Below are 17,743 nucleotides of genomic sequence, written 5' to 3' on the forward strand. Positions count from 1 at the left end.
AAAAGCCAAGGTGAACAGTGAGAGAGATTGACTGGCAAAAATATCGTCATCCTATGATGTACGCAAGCCCCCCCCCCCCACCCCGTCAGAGTAAACCCAGAACATCTCGTGCTCGATGAGATCTCTACCATTAAGCTATAGCCCCAGAGTTTTGTTTTACATTATTATTTATTCCATGTGAGTGTGTGATTAAGTCTGTGGGTACACTCATGCAGAAGTCAGAGGACGGTTTCCGGAAGTCATTTTTTTATTTTATGTTTTACCACGTGAGTCACACGAATCAAACTGAGGTTGTCGTGTTTGTTGTCTTTATCTGCTGTTTACCAGCACACACCCCAACACACACACACACACACACACACACACACACGCACACAATTATTTTTTTTTTCTCATGAGGCAGTCCTGGGACTGAAATGTAGCCCAGTTGCTAGCATTTGCCCAGCGTGCACAAGGCCCTAGGTTTAATCCCAGTACCAAAGAAGCTAAGTATGGTTGCCTGCAATCGCAATCCCAGCACTTGGAAGGTAGGGGCAGGAAAACGAGACGTTCTGTGTCACCCTCAACTATATATCAAGGTGGAGGCTAGCCTGGAACAGAGAAGACCCTGGCTCAGGGAGCTGGTTTTCCAGCCTCTTTCTAAGTAGGCTCCGTCCCGCCTAATCAGCCTCTTAAAATCCTTCCAGATTCAGCTCAACGTGGCGCTCGCTAACTCTAGGACAGTTCAACACGGATTTACGTCTCTTCTCCTCCCGCCTCCTCCCTACACAGCTCTCTAGCGCCTGGTACTCGCTCTAGATCACTTATTAGACTTAGTCCACGCCGGGCTCCCTGGGGACAGCTTCTTCACCCTCACAACCCTCGTTCAGCTTGTTTCGAGTCCTGGCTGCCTAGCGTGAAAAGACAGCGAAGCTGCAAAAGTCCGGGTCCAGAAGCGGACGCTATTGGTAAACGACCTTGAACGCGCGCCCCGGAGGCGTTACAGTCGGTGGCCTTAGGCACGCGAAGCCCCGTCTCTAGAACACCCTGCCAGGCGCCGCCAGGACACGAGAGGTGGGTGGGAGGGGGAAAGCAACTGAACAAGCAAGCGCTGCCCTGGGGGGAGGCGGACTGTGGTGTCATATGATTGCCTAGTCACATGATTCTTAGAAATGGGGTGTGGAGAGAGAGAGGAAAGGGAGGAGGAATGTGAATTGAGTAGAAAAGAAACACGGCTTTCCTGGAGAGTCCCGCCTCTATGTAGACAAGTAACCAATGGAAGCCCTGGATCCCCGACCCATGGCTAATAGAAACTGGGGTGGGCGGGCCATCGCGCGGCCAAGCCCTAGTCCAGAAGCTGACCGCCAGATGACTCCCAGGGAGCTCGGACCCCGAAGCAGGTAGGAGGACCCGTTGCAGACGTCTTCCCTGTTACTGGCCAGAGGCCTGGCCAGGCTGCTGTGCAATTGAGGCTCCCCTGGAGTCCCTACTCAGAGACAAGAGAAGACCTGTCTCTCGATATCTCCTAGGGGTTTCTGATGCACTAAAGAGGGGTTTTGATTTGGGAGGAGTGGGAGCAGTTGTTGAGAACCCCAGTAAGAGGCTCCCCTTGACCGGCATGTCGGGAAGCTGCAGGCGTTTCTCCAGAGCAGTAACCACCCCTCTCTCGGGCCAGCTCTCTGTGCCTCCCATCTGTCTCCAGGTCCCGGCTCTTTCTCATTCCGGAGCCGCGAGTGGTCTCCGCGGCGGCTTGCTGTGTGCTGGGATCTCCCGCCCTTGGTCCCAGAGCTCAGAGGGGTTGGGAGCGGGACCGGGCGTGGTGGCTGAATCTCTGGGAAGTGTCAGCCGTATTTCCTTTCTGGAGGGTGAGGGAGCTAACTTCCGCCTCTCCCCGCCACTTTTTCCTGCTCCTCTGCTAGATTGGCTCACCTTTTGGGAAATTCATCTTCCCCTTGACACTCGGAGTTGGGGGGTGCCACCTAGTGGAAGATTTCGAAGCCAGGGACTTGAAAGGCCTCTCAGGCTGTTTGAACAGAGTGGTGTAGAGGTGGCCACTGCCTAACCCCAAGGAGGGGATTTAGGTCTCCCCACCCCATTCTAATCTGGCCAAGAGATGACCTCTGGGATAGTCTGAGTTAGGGGAGAGGGCATTTGAAAACCTAGAGAAGGAAGGAGGTGGGGGTGGGTGGGAGACAGATCCTCTATGTAGCCCGGGCTGGTCTCATTGTCACCTTGTAGCCCGTGTTGACCTGGAACTTGCAATCGTCTTACTTCAGCCTCCCAAGTACTGGGGTCAAAGGCATGCCTAACATGCCTAGCGGAAGTTGGGATTTCTTGCCTTCCCTGGACACCAGTGTTCACACAGAGATTGATAAACACGGGGAACAATTTCTGAGGCCCTCAGCAAGCATCAGTGGCACCTCCAGGACTAGGACCCAAGTGCAGATTCTACACAGTCCCTGTCCCCACCCTGTTTCCTCTTTTTCTTTCTTTCTTTCTTTTTTTTCCCCCCCTTGAGACAGGATCCTTTTTCCTGGCTGTCCTGGAACTTGTTCAAGGCTCTGTAGACCAGACTGGCCTTGAACTCACAGAGATCCACCAGCCTCTGCCCCCCAGTGCTGGGATTAAAGGTGTGCACCACCACCTGGCTGTACCCATGCTATTTCTATCCTGCATAGGTCACCCGCCTGAGAAATATGCTCTGCCCCCTCCTTTTGTACCTCTAGTCTCTGGGGTTCACCTTCCCCCTGTAATGTCGAGGGATGTCAGTTGGCATGTGAATCCAGGTCCAATATCCTCGGTCTGTTTGCCCTGACTTGATCCTTGGGCATAGATTTGGAAAGTGAAAGCTAACGTGGTTACTGCCTTCATAGTGGTCGCAGGGAAATGCTGCAGGGACAAAGTGGCCCCCGAGGGGGTCTGTGAACATTGCAGCTTTTGCTGCTCCAGGCTGGGGAGTGTCACTCTGGGTGGCCGGGTAAGCCAGCTGAGCTGGGAAAAGGCTTTTTAGGGAAGTGAGAGGCTCGGTTCCTCCTGCTGACACGGAGGGGCACTGAAGGGGTACACTTGATTTTCCACTTGCCACTGAGTTTCGGTTTCTGGGTAGGAGAGACAGGTGGTGTGTTTGAGGCGTCCAAAGGGGCTCTGGTGCTGCTGGGGGCAGGCATGGGGAGGCTGGTGATGCGGGGAGGGCTCATTATGAAATTAGCTTTGAGACTAACCCAGCCTCTGTGCCCTTCCCCTGGGTGAGGAGGGGACAGTTGTGGGCAGGCAGTGGCTGGCCTGTGGGGAAGGCAACCCAGACTCCACTGGTCACCACACTTCCGTTTTCACAACTTTCTCAACCCCTTGGGTTCCCATGTGATCACGTGACTGACGACTCTGTTTCCCCAAGGCCTTTGAAAGGCGGGTGTGGGGATTCAGCTCCAGGCAGGAAGGTGAGGCTGCCTGTCCTCCCGTGGCTACTGAAGCCTCCTCTGCCTCCCAGTCTGCGCCCGGTCCCATAGATCGTCAGCACATGCCTTCGTGACTGTCATAACTCTCCGTTCCTCTTCACTCACCCCCGCGGTGTCAGGTGTAAGGCTGTGTGTGAGGACGTGAATCGACACGTGTGCGTGCCAGCATTCACGCTCACCACGTGTGCAAGCCGGCGCAAGGGCGATGCACACGGGGTAGGCCGCTGAGTCAGGCAGCGCGTCCACTTGCCTTCCCGTTCACTTGTTCAGTAAATCCAGGGCACGTCACGCCTTGACCTGGGCGCAGGGAAGTGCACGGCCTCAAATTAGAAGGTGGCAGAGGCTTAAGATGACTGCCAAACTTTCCTTGGCATTTTCAGGCAGACCATGTGGATCCTGGGGTGCTGGCTGGCCTTAGTGGCAGGGCTGGTGAGTGGAACACGGTGTCCAGATGGCCAGTTCTGCCCCATTGCCTGCTGCCTGGACCTGGGAGGAGTCAGCTACAGCTGCTGTAACCCTCTTCTGGTGAGTGGCTCGCCCCAGCTGGCAGCCTGGGCCTTATGGAGGCTACCTTGGCTTGGCCAGAAGAGGACTGGCACCACGGGTCCACTGGTTTATGCCATCTCTTCTTTCCAGGATGCATGGCCTATGATAACAAGCCATCCTCTAGGTGACTCCTGTCAGATCCATGACCACTGTCCTGCTGGCTACTCTTGTCTCCTCACTGTGTTGGGGACTTCCAGTTGCTGTCCCTTCCCTAAGGTGAGGGTGCCATTGGCTTGGAGGGGGGGTGGTGCTTCATTTACTCCTGTCCTTCACTCTCCAATCCCAGGCAAAAGGGTCTTGCCCACACAGGCTTCTCTGTGTCTCACAGGGTGTATCTTGTGGTAATGGCTACCATTGCTGCCCCCGGGGCTTCTACTGTAGTGAGGATGGAACATCCTGCATCCGAGTATCAGGTGCTGTGGGACACAGGATGGGAACAGGTGAGAAGGGATGGGTGGGTGGGCACTGTGTGGTTCCTAAAATGCCCGGGAACCCAACTGCCTGGGTGGCCCCCGAGTCCTGTTCTGAACAGAGGGACAGTCCCGAGAGTAGAAGGGGACAGACAAGGATGTAAAAGTCCAGGTGTTGTGGAGTGATCTAATACCTGCTCACGTTCACGGGATGCCTCTGTCACCTCTCTGAAGTAGGGGCTAGCTTGTGGGAAGCGTGGCTTGGGATCCTGGGCGATCACCTAAGCCCTGGTACCAGTTGTTAGACTGCCTGCAGTTCCAATCGTAACGACGTTGAGTGACCTGAGAGTGACCTTTACGGACCGGATCCATAGAATCCTGGACTCTGTCATCTGCAGATAACCTCGTGGGTGCCATCCAGTGCCCTGGAAGCCAGTTTGAATGCCCCGACTCCTCTACCTGCTGCATTATGATTGACGGTTCCTGGGGATGCTGCCCCATGCCCCAGGTACAGGTGTGGGGAAGTGGGGGTGACTGAGTTGGGAGCTGGGGCTGTCAACGATGGGTTATGGACCAGCTATCTCTTCTCAGGCCTCTTGCTGTGAAGACAGAGTACATTGCTGTCCCCATGGGGCCTCCTGTGACCTGGTTCATACACGATGCATTACATCTATGGGCACCTACCCCCTACTAAGGAAGTTCCCTGCGCAAAGGACCAGCAGAGCAGGTGAGGAGGTGGGAGGCCATCCAGCTAGCCCTTGGGGTGGAGCCACGTTTAACTCTTGGCTGGCAAAAAGTTCCCCTCTGCCGTGGTGGCCCCTCCCACATGCCTTATTCCTCTTTCAGTGGCTTTGCATTCCTCTGTGGTGTGCCCCGATGCGCAGACCCAGTGCCCTGATGATTCCACCTGCTGTGAGCTGCCCACTGGGAAGTATGGCTGCTGTCCAATGCCCAACGTGAGTGAAGGGCTGGAGCCAGCTGGGCCTGGACATAGCCTTCCTTACAAGGGGCCCCTAGGAACTGGGCTGATGATTGGGGCTCGTGCTGCCCCCTAGTGGGGGACTGGGGCAGTGTTGGGCATCAGCCTGGCTTGCTCCCTGTGTTCCCTAGAGACTGGAATTCAGAGACCCTTATTTGTCCCAACCTAGGCCATCTGCTGCTCCGACCATCTGCACTGCTGTCCCCAGGACACTGTGTGTGACCTGATCCAGAGTAAGTGCCTATCCAAGGACTACACCACGGACCTCCTGACCAAGCTGCCTGGATACCCAGGTATAGGCATCTGCTCCATAAGGAGGTGGCTCAGCTCAGTTCTGGGATGGAGGTGGGAGTAGGTGTTGGCTGCATGCATATCCCCTCTACACCGGCCTTGCCTGAGGTTCGTTGTGGCTTGAGATAGCTTCATACTTGGTTCCGTACCCTTGATGACATGTCTTCTGCCTACAGTGAAGGAGGTGAAGTGCGACACGGAGGTGAGCTGCCCAGATGGGCACACTTGCTGCCGTCTAGCCAGCGGGGCCTGGGGCTGCTGTCCCTTTACCAAGGTACCTGGGAGCAGTGGGCATACGGGTCCAGGCAGCGGGACAGCTGGCTTGGCTCCAGTGCGTATTGGCCTTTCTCTGTCCACCGTAGGCTGTGTGCTGTGAGGACCATATACACTGCTGCCCAACAGGGTTCCAGTGCCACACAGAGACAGGAACCTGTGAAATGGGAGCCCTCCGGGTACCCTGGATGAAGAAGGTCACGGCCCCCCTCAGCCTGCCAAACCCACAAATCTTCAAGCGTGACGTTCACTGTGATGATTTCATTAGCTGTCCTGCTAACCACACCTGCTGCGGTCTCGGTTCTGGGAGCTGGGCCTGTTGTCCCGTCCCGCAGGTACAGGGGTAGGGAGACAGCAGTATAGGGGTGGGGACAGCATCTTGGCCTTTGGGCAGGTGGGTGGCGAGAGGCACGTTTCTTTATTCCTCTGCATTCTGCCTGGTCCACAGTGGTACCCCATGCTGTGATTTGTCCCCAGTCGGAGGAGCTATGAGCAGGAAAGGGACTCCCATAGTCCCTCTAGAGAACACACGTGTCTGCCCACCCCTAGGCTGTCTGCTGCCCAGACCACAAGACTTGCTGCCCCCAGGGTTTCACATGCACGGCTGAGGGGTACTGTCAGAAGGGAGACAGAGTGGAGGCTAGCTTGGAGAAGACACCTGTCCGCCAGATAACCCTCTCCCAAACTGGAGATATCGGTTGTGACCAGAACACCAGCTGTCCGGTGGGGCAGACCTGCTGCCCTAGTCGGAAGGGAGGCTGGGCCTGCTGCCAGTTGCCCCACGTGAGTTTCCACCCACTGCCCTGGGGGAAGGGAGCTGTGTTCTGGGAATAGCAGTGTGACGCCGTTCCGCCGTGCCCAGGCCGTGTGTTGTGAAGACGGGCAGCATTGCTGCCCGACTGGATACACCTGCAACGTGAAGGCCAGGACCTGTGAGAAGGATGTGCGCTCCATCCAGGCTTCTGCCCCTGCCCCCCTGACCTTTGGCCCTGAGGTGGGAGATGTAGAGTGTGGAGGGGGGCATTTCTGCCATGATAACCAGACCTGTTGTAGAGACAGCCGAGGAGGCTGGGCCTGCTGCCCCTACGTAAAGGTCAGTGCTATCCCTGACCCCGGGGCTGGGTGTCACCGTGGGGTGGGTAGGCTCTGCTCTGTCCAGTTCTCACTCTTCCGTGACCATCCAGGGCACCTGCTGTGCAGATGGACGTCACTGTTGCCCCACTGGCTTCCACTGCTCGGCCAAGGGAACCAAATGTTTGCGAAAGAAGACCCCTCGCTGGGACATGTTTTTGAGGGGTCCAGCTCCGAGACAGCTGCTGTAAGGAGGGGCTCAAGACTAAAGAACTCCACAGCCCTGGGGACCCTGTCCAGACGGTCTCCACCACTCAGGCCTCCCTAGGCCTTCTCCTAGAGTCTCCCAGACCTATCTACCCATTCTGAGTCACCCCATCACCATGGGAGGTGGCCTCAAACTAAGACCTTTTATGCAAAGAAGGCTGTGGACCCCATTTCCAACTGCCATTTCTTCCGATATCTGTGGACATTGTGGCCAGGTGCTCTTCCCGATCCACAGGTATTGTGTGAGGTTGCTTGTATGTGTGTGTGTGTGTGTGTGTGTGTGTGTGTGCGCGCGCGCGCGCGCACGCCTTTGCTCCAATAAAATTTGTACACTTTCTTAGCAGTGTCTGATTTGGTGCTCCGGGTCTTCCAGATCCCATAGAAACACACACACAGCTTCAACCTCACCGGCTTGTATTTGTGTGTTAGAGCGTCACCATCACAGTACCCCTTAGTCCCCAGGACCGCCCCAGCCACCAGCCCTGTGACATCCAAGCAGCACCCCTCCCCTCCCAAGGGTCCACAGAGATTGCCCCTCCCTTCCCAGCCCTCACCCTAGCAGCTGAGGCTGGGTCGCCCCTCCTGCTCTCCCACGATAGATCTTTCTATGTACAGCCACGTTTATACAGGCACTGCTCCCACCCCAGCCCTCCTCCCCAGTCCCCTCCCATGGGGGGACCGGGCCCCTCCCACCTCCCTCTGCTTAGAGGCCAATCTAGGGTCCCTTCCCCCCAAGACACTCCCCCAGCACATACCACCAATGGGCTCAGCAGGCCCCTGAGCCCTCTCGGCTAAGTGTGTGCCCCCTCAGCACCCCAGGGCGCGCACTCTGGGGACCTGCACTGGCGGCAGGGGCCGCCCTACTTGACGTTGAACACCATTAGAGGCCGCTCCTCCCGCCGCTGCCACGGGCTCTTCTTGTCGCCAGTCTCGTCGCCCACCTCCGCCCCTAGCTCGTCCTCCGGGCTGGTAAGCGAGTCGCGCCGCAGCTCGCTGGCACTGCTGCGGGAACTGTCCCCACGGCTGCGGCCCCGACCTCGGGGTACCGTGGCTGCCCGACCCTCGGGCGCCACCACCTCGTCCAGTAGGGGCGTTAGCGAGTTGTCCTCCGGAGAGCAGAGGCCCGTGCGGCTCTCGCTGCTGCTGGGCTCGGTGTCCTCACTGAGCGCCAGGCGCGGGGGCGCGGGTGGCGGAGGCGCGGGTGGCTGCGCGCGCTCCCGTTCCTCCCTTGGGGGCCGGCGACGCGCGGGCCGCGCCTCGTGCACGTCGACGCCGGAGTCCAGGCTGGCATCGGTGCTGCGGCCGCCGCCGCCACCCGCCTGCAGGTCGATGTAGGAGTGGCGCACTTGCGAGTTGGAACGCCCGTCCAGGGACACGAACCAGGCGCGCGGATGAGGCTTCACGCCCAGTTCCAGTAGCTTCTTCTCGGTCAGAGCCTGCAGCTCGCCGTTGAGCTGCGCCATGGTGGACTCGTTGAACAGCACCGGGATGGTGACCGAGCCGCTGACCGGTGCGGAGCGCCCGCCACCCCAGCCCTCGCCGCCTCCGTCTCCCCCCGCACCCGCGTGGCCCTGCATCAGCGGGCGCTGGGGGTCGGGTTGCGGGAAAGGGCGAGCGGGGCCGGCGGCCGAGCCTTCCGGTGGGGTGGCCTCGTCGCCCACTCCCACGGCGCCAGCCTCGCCGCCCAGACGCACGTAGTGTGCGGGGATCACCAGGGTGGGCATGACGTTGCGGTACACGTTGTCCTTGAGGTGGTCGATGGAGCCACAGAAGATGAGCTGGCCGGGCTGGCTGAGGGACGGCGGCCGCGCCAGCTGGTCCACCGACTGCGACAGCAGAAAGTCAGGGGTCTTGCTCTCGGCCGCCCCCTTGTGGCCTAGATAGTGGTCGAAGGACGGCGGCGGCGAAGGAGGCTCTTGCAGGAAGGCTGCCGCCCCCGCGGGACCCCGCCGGTACTCGTCCAGGCTGGGCTCCAGTCCTCCAGGACCCTCGACGGAGCGGGCGCCCTTGAGCCCGGCACCGTCGGCGCTGCGAGCACCAGGAGGCTCAGCGGCCGGACGGCTGGCGGAGCGCGGTTTGGCACGGAAGAAGTCATCTCGGGAGGATGCTAAGTCTCGGGAGCTGGAGAAGGCCGAGTGTAGGGAGCCTGGGGGCGGGGCCTCGGGGTCTCCGGAAGATGTAGGCTCCAGGGGTCCCCCGCAGATGAGATGGAGTTGAGACATCGACGTGGCCTGATCTCGTTTGTTGTCCGAAGGGCCAGAGAGCTGCAGTTTGCGGTGCTGTTGTCTTGGCTTCAAGCAGCGTCTCCTGGTGAGAAGTAAGAGACAGGACCTCAGGAATACTGAAAGGACAAGTCTCTTTAACCCCCACAGTTGCCAACACAAGGGATGAAGATGGCGGGAGCAGGGTGGATAGTGACTGGAACATTCAAGATAGATGCGGGGCGGGGGTGGAGGGGTAGATGATGCCTGGAAGCTGGAAGCTGTTTGTAGGAAGAGAAGACATCCAGGAGCTTCATCCGTTCAGCTTCATGGAGTAAACTTGGTAACGCTTGGTATGTAAACCAGCCAGGAGTGCCTGCTCTGAGGTGGGGGGGTGTCCCCTGGGAGTGAGAGCTGGGCTGCTTGGACTGCGGGATAGTCTCTGCAATGGGCAAGGCCCGCGCAGGTCCTGCCATCTGTCACCCCTTTCTCTAAAGCCACCAGCCTCTTGGGTCTTAGCTCTTGCGCTGGAAGCACGCTGAGGATCAGAATTGGGCTTTCTACATCTGTGAGACTCCCAAGGCAGGGATGGGTCCCCAGGAGCACTCACCGGCAGTAGTAGATCAGTAGACACAGCAGAATGAGAACCAACAGGGCTAGAGCCGCCAGGATGGTCAGCAGGAAGATGGTGTGGTAGGTGCCAATGTCCTGAATGCCTGAGGTGATGGTAACCAGCCCTGTGCCAGGCAAGGGCTTGGGATGCCCTTCCTGCCTTTCACAAGGCCCGAGCTCTCCCAGCCTTCCCGCCCACCACTGCCCACCGTCCCACTGCCCCACCAATCTCACCAGACGTAGGGGAGGCCATGGCAGCCACCCAGTACCCCAGCTGTGGGGAGACAAAAGTCCAGTAGAGCTGTCGGCCTTCCTTTCGGATCACACCAGTGCCGTTTCATACCCACAGCCCTGGAAGGGCCAGAAGAATTCGTTCATCAAACTCAGTGTTCCGCCACCTCTAACCTAAGCCCCATATTCCTTCCCCAGTCCCCTGCCCCTAACACTTACCACTCTTGGGGTCAAATCTCCAGGCTGGAATGCTGGTGCCCACAGCCAGGGCACGAGGCTCTGAGGGCACTGGTAGGGACAGGTGAATGGGGCCCGAGAGCGGCACCTCTGTCCCATTGCCTGTCAGCAAATGCACACTCACGGCAGCGAGGGGAATCAGCTCCAGCCAGGAGCCATTGCCTGCGGGAAGAGGACATTGGCACTCATGGCTAACTCCCTAGGGAAGGAAGGCGTCTCCCCTCTACATTCTGTACACATGGCCTACCTGAGCTGGAGGCCTCCGTGCCCAGGAAGGCAGGGAAAGCCCGCATTTCCTGCTGGGTGCTGGCAGGGGTGAGCGAAGCCCAAAGCTGACTGTAGGTGGAGCTGGCAGGTAAGCGGGCAGCTCGGCGCTGGAACTGTACCCAGGGCTGGGAGCGGGCACCTGGATGGAAAGCAGGCACCGTGGAAGCCTGACCCGGACCAAAGCAGAAGGCAAACATCCAAAGAAGGGAAGCACTGGGTTGGGCCAATTGAAAAGGCCAGGGTGGTGATAGAGAGAGCAATGGGTAACCATGGGTTAACTGAAGGGATGTGGTACTGAAACCTCCAGGCCTGGTGACCGTGTGACCTGCCGCCAATTGCTAGCTTTCTCTTAAGTTTCCTTGTAAACCTATAAAATTGTGAGGGTTGTGGGCTGAAGAGAAGACACAATAGAGGGTTGACTGCTGGCGCAGAGGCCCTGGGTTCTGTTCCCAGCACTTATACGGTGGCTCACACCACCTATAACTCAGGTTCCAGGGGACCCAACGCCCTCTTCTGACCTCCATGGGCACATGGTACACAGAAATACACTCAAGCACACACACATACATGTGCTTACGTGCACGCGCGCGCACACACACACACACACACACACACACACACACACACACGACAGTCATGTCCTGAGCTAACAGCGGCTTCTTAGTGGCACGTGGTGAGTTAGGGCCTGGGGTGTGGAGCTGACTAGGAGATCCCCTGCCTTCATTCTCACAGCCTCCTGGGTGCTGTTCTTTATACTTTCTCTAGAACCTTCTGCCATGACGGAAAGAAGGGCTCTTGCCCATTCAGTGCTCTCTGGATCCATATGCTAGTGAGGGCACACACGTGTAATGTCAGCACTTGACAGTCTACAGCAGGAAGCTGGTGTTTTGTTTTGAGACAGGGTTTCTCGGGTAACAGTCCTGGCTGTCCTGGAACTCGCTTTGTAGACCAGGCTGACCTCAAACTCACAGAGATCTGCCTGCCTCTGCCTCCCGAGCGCTGGGATTAAAGGTGTGTGCACTACCATTGCCCGGCTACATCAGGAGTCTTAGGCCAGACAGAATTCTGAACTACTGTCTCAAAAATTAAAGAAAAGAGAAAAGTGGCTAAAGTGTGTGGATGAGGAACTGAATTTATCTTTTTAAATGTTTTTTTTTTCCTTGCTGGGCAGTGGTGGCACAAATCTTTAATCCGAGCACTTGAGAGGCAGAGGCAGGCAGATCTCTGTCAGTTCGAGGACAGCCTGGTCTACAGACTGAGTTTCAGGACAGCTAAGGCTGCACAAAGAAACCCTGTCTTGAAAAACAAACAAACAAAAGAAGTATATATTTTTCCTTTATTTTTCTGTGTGTTAGTGTTTTGTCTGTATGTCTTTGCACCACATGTGTGCAGTGCTCTCAGAGGCCAGAAGAGGGCGTCAGATACCATGGGACAAAGCAGTTGTAAGGAACCATGTGGGTACTGGGAATCCAATAAACCCAAGCAAGTACTTGGAAGAGCAACAAGTGCTCTAAAGCACTGAGCCATCTCTTCAGCCTCAAATCATTTCCATTTAGAAAGACACACATTAGCTTACAGTGCTGTGGGGGTGGGGGGGCAGGCAAGAGAGCAGACATATAAACAGAATTCCAATCCAGTGTGATCATAGGTAACATTTATTAAGCTTCAAAATATGCTGGATACTGTCCTAAGCGGGCTATGTATAGTAACCCCCTTAATTAGCCTAACAGCCCCTGAGGTACCAACTCCATTTTAGAGATGCAGAAATGGAACCAGAACTTGCAACATTCCAGAGCCACCACCCTGGAGCCTGGCCTTGTCACCCACATCCCTCCACACAAGTCCATCCTGATTTACTACTAAATGTCAGCAGCCTGGCCCACCCCCTGGAGTTCTGTAGGGTGAGGGAGGAGGAAAGCAGGGTTGCTTTTAGGGACATGCAGGAGGAAGGCCCATAGGCTACAAGCTACTAAGGGGTAGTGGTGGCTGCGTCCTGGGGGGTATTGGCAGCTCTCTGAAGAGCTCTGCACTTCACACTGGGAGTTCTGGGAGTCACGAGAGGACAGAAGCCCTGGGCAACAAAGACCCATTTGGCATTTTAGAACTCCTGGGTTCTGGAGGCCTCTGGTATGGTCAGGGAGAGGAAGATGGCAAACTAGCAATTTGTCAACAAGGATCCAGTAAGAATTTAAACGGAAGAGGGGTCTTTCCTCCTCCAAAGCCCACTGTAGAGCAGGTCTGTGGTACTGGCCAGAAAGTCCATGGAGCCTTCACTGCCCGCTGTGCCACCAACTCCCCTAACTTCCTCTCCAGCCGGGCACCTCAGCTGCTTCCACTCCCAGGCCACACTGTCTGCCTGTCCTGTAACTCTCCCAGGAGAGCAGTGGCGTTTGTCTGTCTTCCTGCTTGCCTATGACAAGGAGGTGGACTGTGGGTCTGTTCTCCTTCACCCCGGGTCCTAGCACTGGCCATCCCCATGGCACAGGGCAGGTGCGAAATATGAGCTGAGACTGAAGGCCTGTGCGTCAAGACCAGGGGCACAGGATTGCTCCAGGCCACTGCACAGACATTCAGCTGCTGTGGCAGGCCGTCGTGGCCTCAGAACAGCCAGGCACCAGGTAGGTGCAGGACAAGGACATGTAGATCCACTGGAGGTAAACAGGTCAGGGAGGTGGGAACTGGAGGAGAAGAGAAACCACAAAAAGCCCCAAATAAACTATAAATATTTATTGAACACCTATTTTTTCTCCTCTTAGCACATTTGATGCATTTTTTACCTTAATTTGATGATGTATTATCCTTCCACATCTTATACATGCATAAAGGACAGCTCAGAGAGGGTGAGTGACTTGCCCAAGGATGCCCAGCTACTGTGTGAAGAAGTCTGCACACAGGTTAAGATCAAGGGAGAGGAGCTATTGAATGAGCAGCAGGGTGTGGCTTACCTGGAGAGCCTAAGAGGATGTGCACAAGGTCCTCATAGAGGATGAGGGTGGCTGGCCGCTCGGGGAGCAGGTAGAGGCTGACCGATGCGTATACTGCAAGAAGGATGGCCTGTCAGCTCTAGAAGCTCTCCCTAGATGCCTCTGTCCCGTGCATCCCAATGGCTTCATCTTCCCCAGCCCCTTCTATATGCCCCAGCCCAGGCAGCAGCTGCTGAGAAGCTGCCCCCTCCACCCCCAAGGACTAATTTGGGAAGGAGCTGAGGATGGGTCAGCTGCTGCCCTATCCCACCCCCTCCAGCTGCCCCTGCACTCACACGGCAGCTTGTCAACACGCCACGGCACGGAGTTGGTGAGGAAACCCGGGCGCGCAGCGGTGACCAACACCCAGGTGCCCAGGCGGTAACTGAGGGGTAGTGTGGCCACGCCCTCTGAGTCCGTGGTGCCAGCAGCCAGCAGAGTGCGGTTCCCGAACACGTCTACTGAGGCCCGGGCCAGGGGCACCAGCTCCCCACTCACATATACCTGTACCTTGATCAGGATCTCTGTGGGAAGATGGGGTGAAGGGAGTGAGGATAACAAGGGGAGATATTGGAAGAGAGAGGTTTGGGGACTGATCGCGGGATCACATCCAGGCCCTCCTATCAGTGAGCCGTGCTCTCTGCCAAAGCCAGCAGTCCGAGGGGGAGGGAGTTCTAGCCCGTGCACACTTTCACGTTTCTGAGCTCAGCTGATGTCTGGAATGAATGATGTCATCATGACAAGTGACAGCATTCCACTCCCACCCCCATTCTTACTGGTTTCCAAAATAAGAATACATCTTACAGCCAAGAAAATGCTCTGTTTGCTAAAATATAGCCTCAGCCCATTTTACAGATAAAGACAGCGAGGCTCCGAACGTGTAAGTTCTTGCACTGCAGTTAAGTGAGAAATCTGCGCTCCAAACCTAGCTGTCTACATCTAGAATATAAACTTTTAGTCCCTTGACCCTAGGAGACCAGGGTCCATGGCGAGGAGAAGAGAGCAGGAGGCAGGGGAGAATGGGGGGGGGGTCAGGATCAGGTAACTCGGAGGGAGGATGGGAGCTGGGCCCCCATTTGAGTTCTCAAGAAAGAAAAAAACCAAGACCCTAAGCTGCCTTAGATCATACCTATCACTCATCCTCTCTCTGGATGAGTTTCCAAAAACCTGTTTCCCTTCAGATTTAGGGACCTGCCCCAGCTCCTAAGCCCAAACAAGTATCCCTCCCTTCAAGCCTATAGCTGGTCAGCTACAGTCAGTCACCATGGCAACGTCCTCATTCCTCCCAGGAGATCAAGCAAAGGAGCTGGGGCCCTGGTGAGGAAGGGCAGCATGGCAAACAGACCCAGGCCCAATGGAAAATAGTGCAGAGGGGACTGGGAAGGAAGCATAAAACCTGTAGATTTCGAGGTTGTGACCCCCGCCTCCAGGATAACCTGGCTATGCTGGCCCTGAGAGTGAGGCGCTCTGGGCTTGGATGGGGTGAGGAGGACTTGAGTTACTCTCACGGATTCCCCAGGCGGCCCGCTGTCCAACTAACCCTTTCCACTCGGCACCAGCTTCTCCCTTAAGACCATGCCTCACCCCTGCAGCCCCCATGAGTGTCAGAGATGGAGGGGTTCAGATGCAGGAGGCAGGTGGGTGCTGGGTGAAAATCCCAGGAAGAGAAGAAGTCTGGAGCTGAGGGCAAAAGTGGCAAGGGGGAGGAGGGTGGGCAGCCACAGAACCTCCAGAAGGCCTTTCCTGGAGCCGACACTCAACAGTGACAGGTGTCCCATCTCAGGCTTCCAGTGCAGGATGCCACGCCTGTCCCCGGCATCCCTTCCAGCTGTTCGCAGAGCCCATCTCCCTCTCCAGTCTAGGCCAAAGTCTAGCTCCTCAGGGTGGGGCACCCACTCTGCCCACTCCCACTCTGGTTCTCCAAGGAGTGGCAGCCTGGGGCAGGAATTCTGAGAAGCTAAAAGGGCCTGACTGCTCCCAGCCCTCTCCTAGGCTAGGAACAGCTGGAGAGAGCAGCTGGGACGAGGGTGGCCGGGAGTCTGAAATTTCCTCACTTGAGGGAAGCCTTTGGGCTTAAGGGCCAAAGCCTCAGAAGAAGGGAGGGGCCTGGGGAAACAGTACGGAGGTGGGCAGGTAAGGCCTGAGGAGCATCGGTGCCAAGTTGGGAGGTGGGGCAGGTGTCTAGCAGTTTTCCCCTCTTCCCCACAGCCTGGGCTCCCAGCCAGCTGCCTGAGAGAGCCCCCAGTCCTGGCGCTATTCCAGCTAATTCCCTGGGCCCTCCCTTCCCCGGGGTGCAGAGTCTTGTGGGGTGGGCGGAGCTTCCTAAGAATCTTGGACCTCTTCTCTGGGAAATCAGGGGATACTGAGGCATAGGGAAAATCCCTCCCTACTCTCAAAGCCTGACATTCCACACGCTATCTGCATCTCTCCACTTTAGCCCTGCCTCACTCCAGGAGGAAATCCGACCTCCTCCCTTCATCCGGACCCTACTTCCCTCAACCAAGCAAACCCCCACTCCGCCTTTCCTGCTAGCTTCTGGTGTGTGTGTGTGTGTGTGTGTGTGTGTGTGTGTGTGTGTGTTGGCCGGGTGTGTGTGTGTGTGTGTGTGTGTTGGCCGGGGGGTGTGTGTGTGTGAGGAACGGAGAACACTTTCAGGATGGAGCCACATGCAGGGGAAGAAACAGCAGGAGTGGGGTGGTGGCGCAAGACATGAAAGGTGGGAGAGGAAAGCAAAGATGGGGAGGGTGGAGGCCCAGAGCACCCAGGAGTGAGCTGTGGAGTCAGGGTCTCCAGCTCCCACCGCCGAGGCCGGCCCTACCCCCACCTCACACACCCATCTGAGCTGGGTTAGGCTTAAGGAGGGTCAGCGTCTCCTCCTTTTGGGGAGGGAAGTGAAATGAAGATCTGGAAGCTGGCCGAGGAGAGCAGTAGCAAGGGACGGCTGGACCAGGACCCAGACACCTGCCCTCTCAGCTGGTACTGCCTACAGCCAGCCAGCCAGCATGGCTCCGCGACCACAGCCCTGCCATGCGCCTCAAACTGGGAATCACAATTACCCCTTTCCTCAGCTCCCCTCCTACTGAAGCCCATCCCTCCAGTATGAGCCGATCAGTGTTTATTTTATGCACCCCAAATTCTAAACCTGGGGGGCTGGCTGGAAGCTGTCAAGCTCCCTGGGTGAAAACCCCGTTCGAGCAGTCAATCCCGCCCACAGCCTCACCCACTCCCCCTCTCCCCTCCCCCGTTTCAGCCCAGCTCTCGGCTCCCAGCCCCCGTCCGGCCCAGGGTGGCAGCCGATGCCTGCGCCCCCACCCAGCCTGGGTCGCGGCTAGGGACCCGCGGGGGGCTGCAGAGCGGGCGCCCGCCCCAGCCCGCCCCTGGGCGGGTGTCTTCCGCAGACAATAGCTCTGGCTGCAGCGCCTCGCGAACCGGGAGGGAGAAAAACAAGTCGGAGGCGGCGGTGGCGCCGAGCCTGGAGACCCTCGCCCTCCCCATTGTGCCTCCCCAAGACCCCGGCAGCAAACAGTCCCCCATTCTCTCTCCCAGAAGCACCGATCTCGGGTCGCCTTCCCCCACCCATCTGGGGAGCAGAATACACCCCAAGTCACTAGCATCGTGAAGAGGGGGCCAGCGGTGGTAGCCGATCACCGGACGCAGGCCCACGATCGCCGCCCCTCGCGGACGAGACTCACCCTGAGGGCTGGGGGGCTCCGGCGGAGACTTGCCGGGAGCCCGGGAGGCGCCGCCGAGCAGCAGCCCCAGCAGCGGCAACAGCCGCGCGAGGACGCCGGGGCTACTCGGCGGCGGCATCGCGGGGCTCGGCGGGGCCCTAGCGGTCCATCGCTGCCTCCAGGCTCCGCTCGGCCGGCCCGGCTCAGCCCCAGCTCTGCACGACTCGGTGCAGCTCGGGCTTGGGCTCCCGCTCCGGCTGCGGCGCCCGCTCGGCGCGATTGTCTCCGCC

General features: G+C 57.7%; 2 protein-coding genes across 3 annotated transcripts; one reads left to right on the forward strand and one right to left on the reverse strand.

Moving 5' to 3' along the window:
- Positions 1 to 1,234: 1,234 nt before the first annotated feature.
- Grn (granulin precursor) lies at positions 1,235 to 7,587 on the forward strand. 2 transcript variants are annotated; one of them, XM_050156891.1, is made up of 13 exons: positions 1,235 to 1,379; positions 3,815 to 3,959; positions 4,071 to 4,196; positions 4,309 to 4,420; positions 4,765 to 4,898; positions 4,982 to 5,117; positions 5,237 to 5,346; positions 5,539 to 5,662; positions 5,837 to 5,934; positions 6,023 to 6,268; positions 6,483 to 6,716; positions 6,796 to 7,026; positions 7,118 to 7,587. In XM_050156891.1, the coding sequence occupies exons 1-13, from the start codon at positions 1,255 to 1,257 to the stop codon at positions 7,253 to 7,255; spliced, it is 1,959 nt and encodes a 652-aa protein (XP_050012848.1). In that variant the 5' UTR covers positions 1,235 to 1,254; the 3' UTR covers positions 7,256 to 7,587. The 2 variants fall into 2 exon arrangements, with proteins under 2 accessions (XP_050012848.1, XP_050012849.1); XM_050156892.1 differs by having other exon boundaries at positions 4,789 to 4,898.
- A 114-nt stretch (positions 7,588 to 7,701) lies between these two features.
- Positions 7,702 to 17,743, reverse strand: Fam171a2 (family with sequence similarity 171 member A2). The gene is given in 8 exon segments (XM_050156890.1): positions 7,702 to 9,578; positions 10,083 to 10,209; positions 10,319 to 10,435; positions 10,535 to 10,714; positions 10,800 to 10,958; positions 13,765 to 13,857; positions 14,079 to 14,306; positions 17,475 to 17,743. Coding segments are annotated over 8 exon segments (2,469 nt in total). The 5' UTR covers positions 17,593 to 17,743; the 3' UTR covers positions 7,702 to 8,131.

This window comes from Alexandromys fortis, unplaced genomic scaffold, assembly GCF_014885135.2.
Source record: "Alexandromys fortis isolate MF-2015 unplaced genomic scaffold, M_Fortis_MF-2015_v1.1 scaffold_31, whole genome shotgun sequence".
NCBI classification, from domain to species: Eukaryota; Metazoa; Chordata; class Mammalia; order Rodentia; family Cricetidae; genus Alexandromys; species Alexandromys fortis.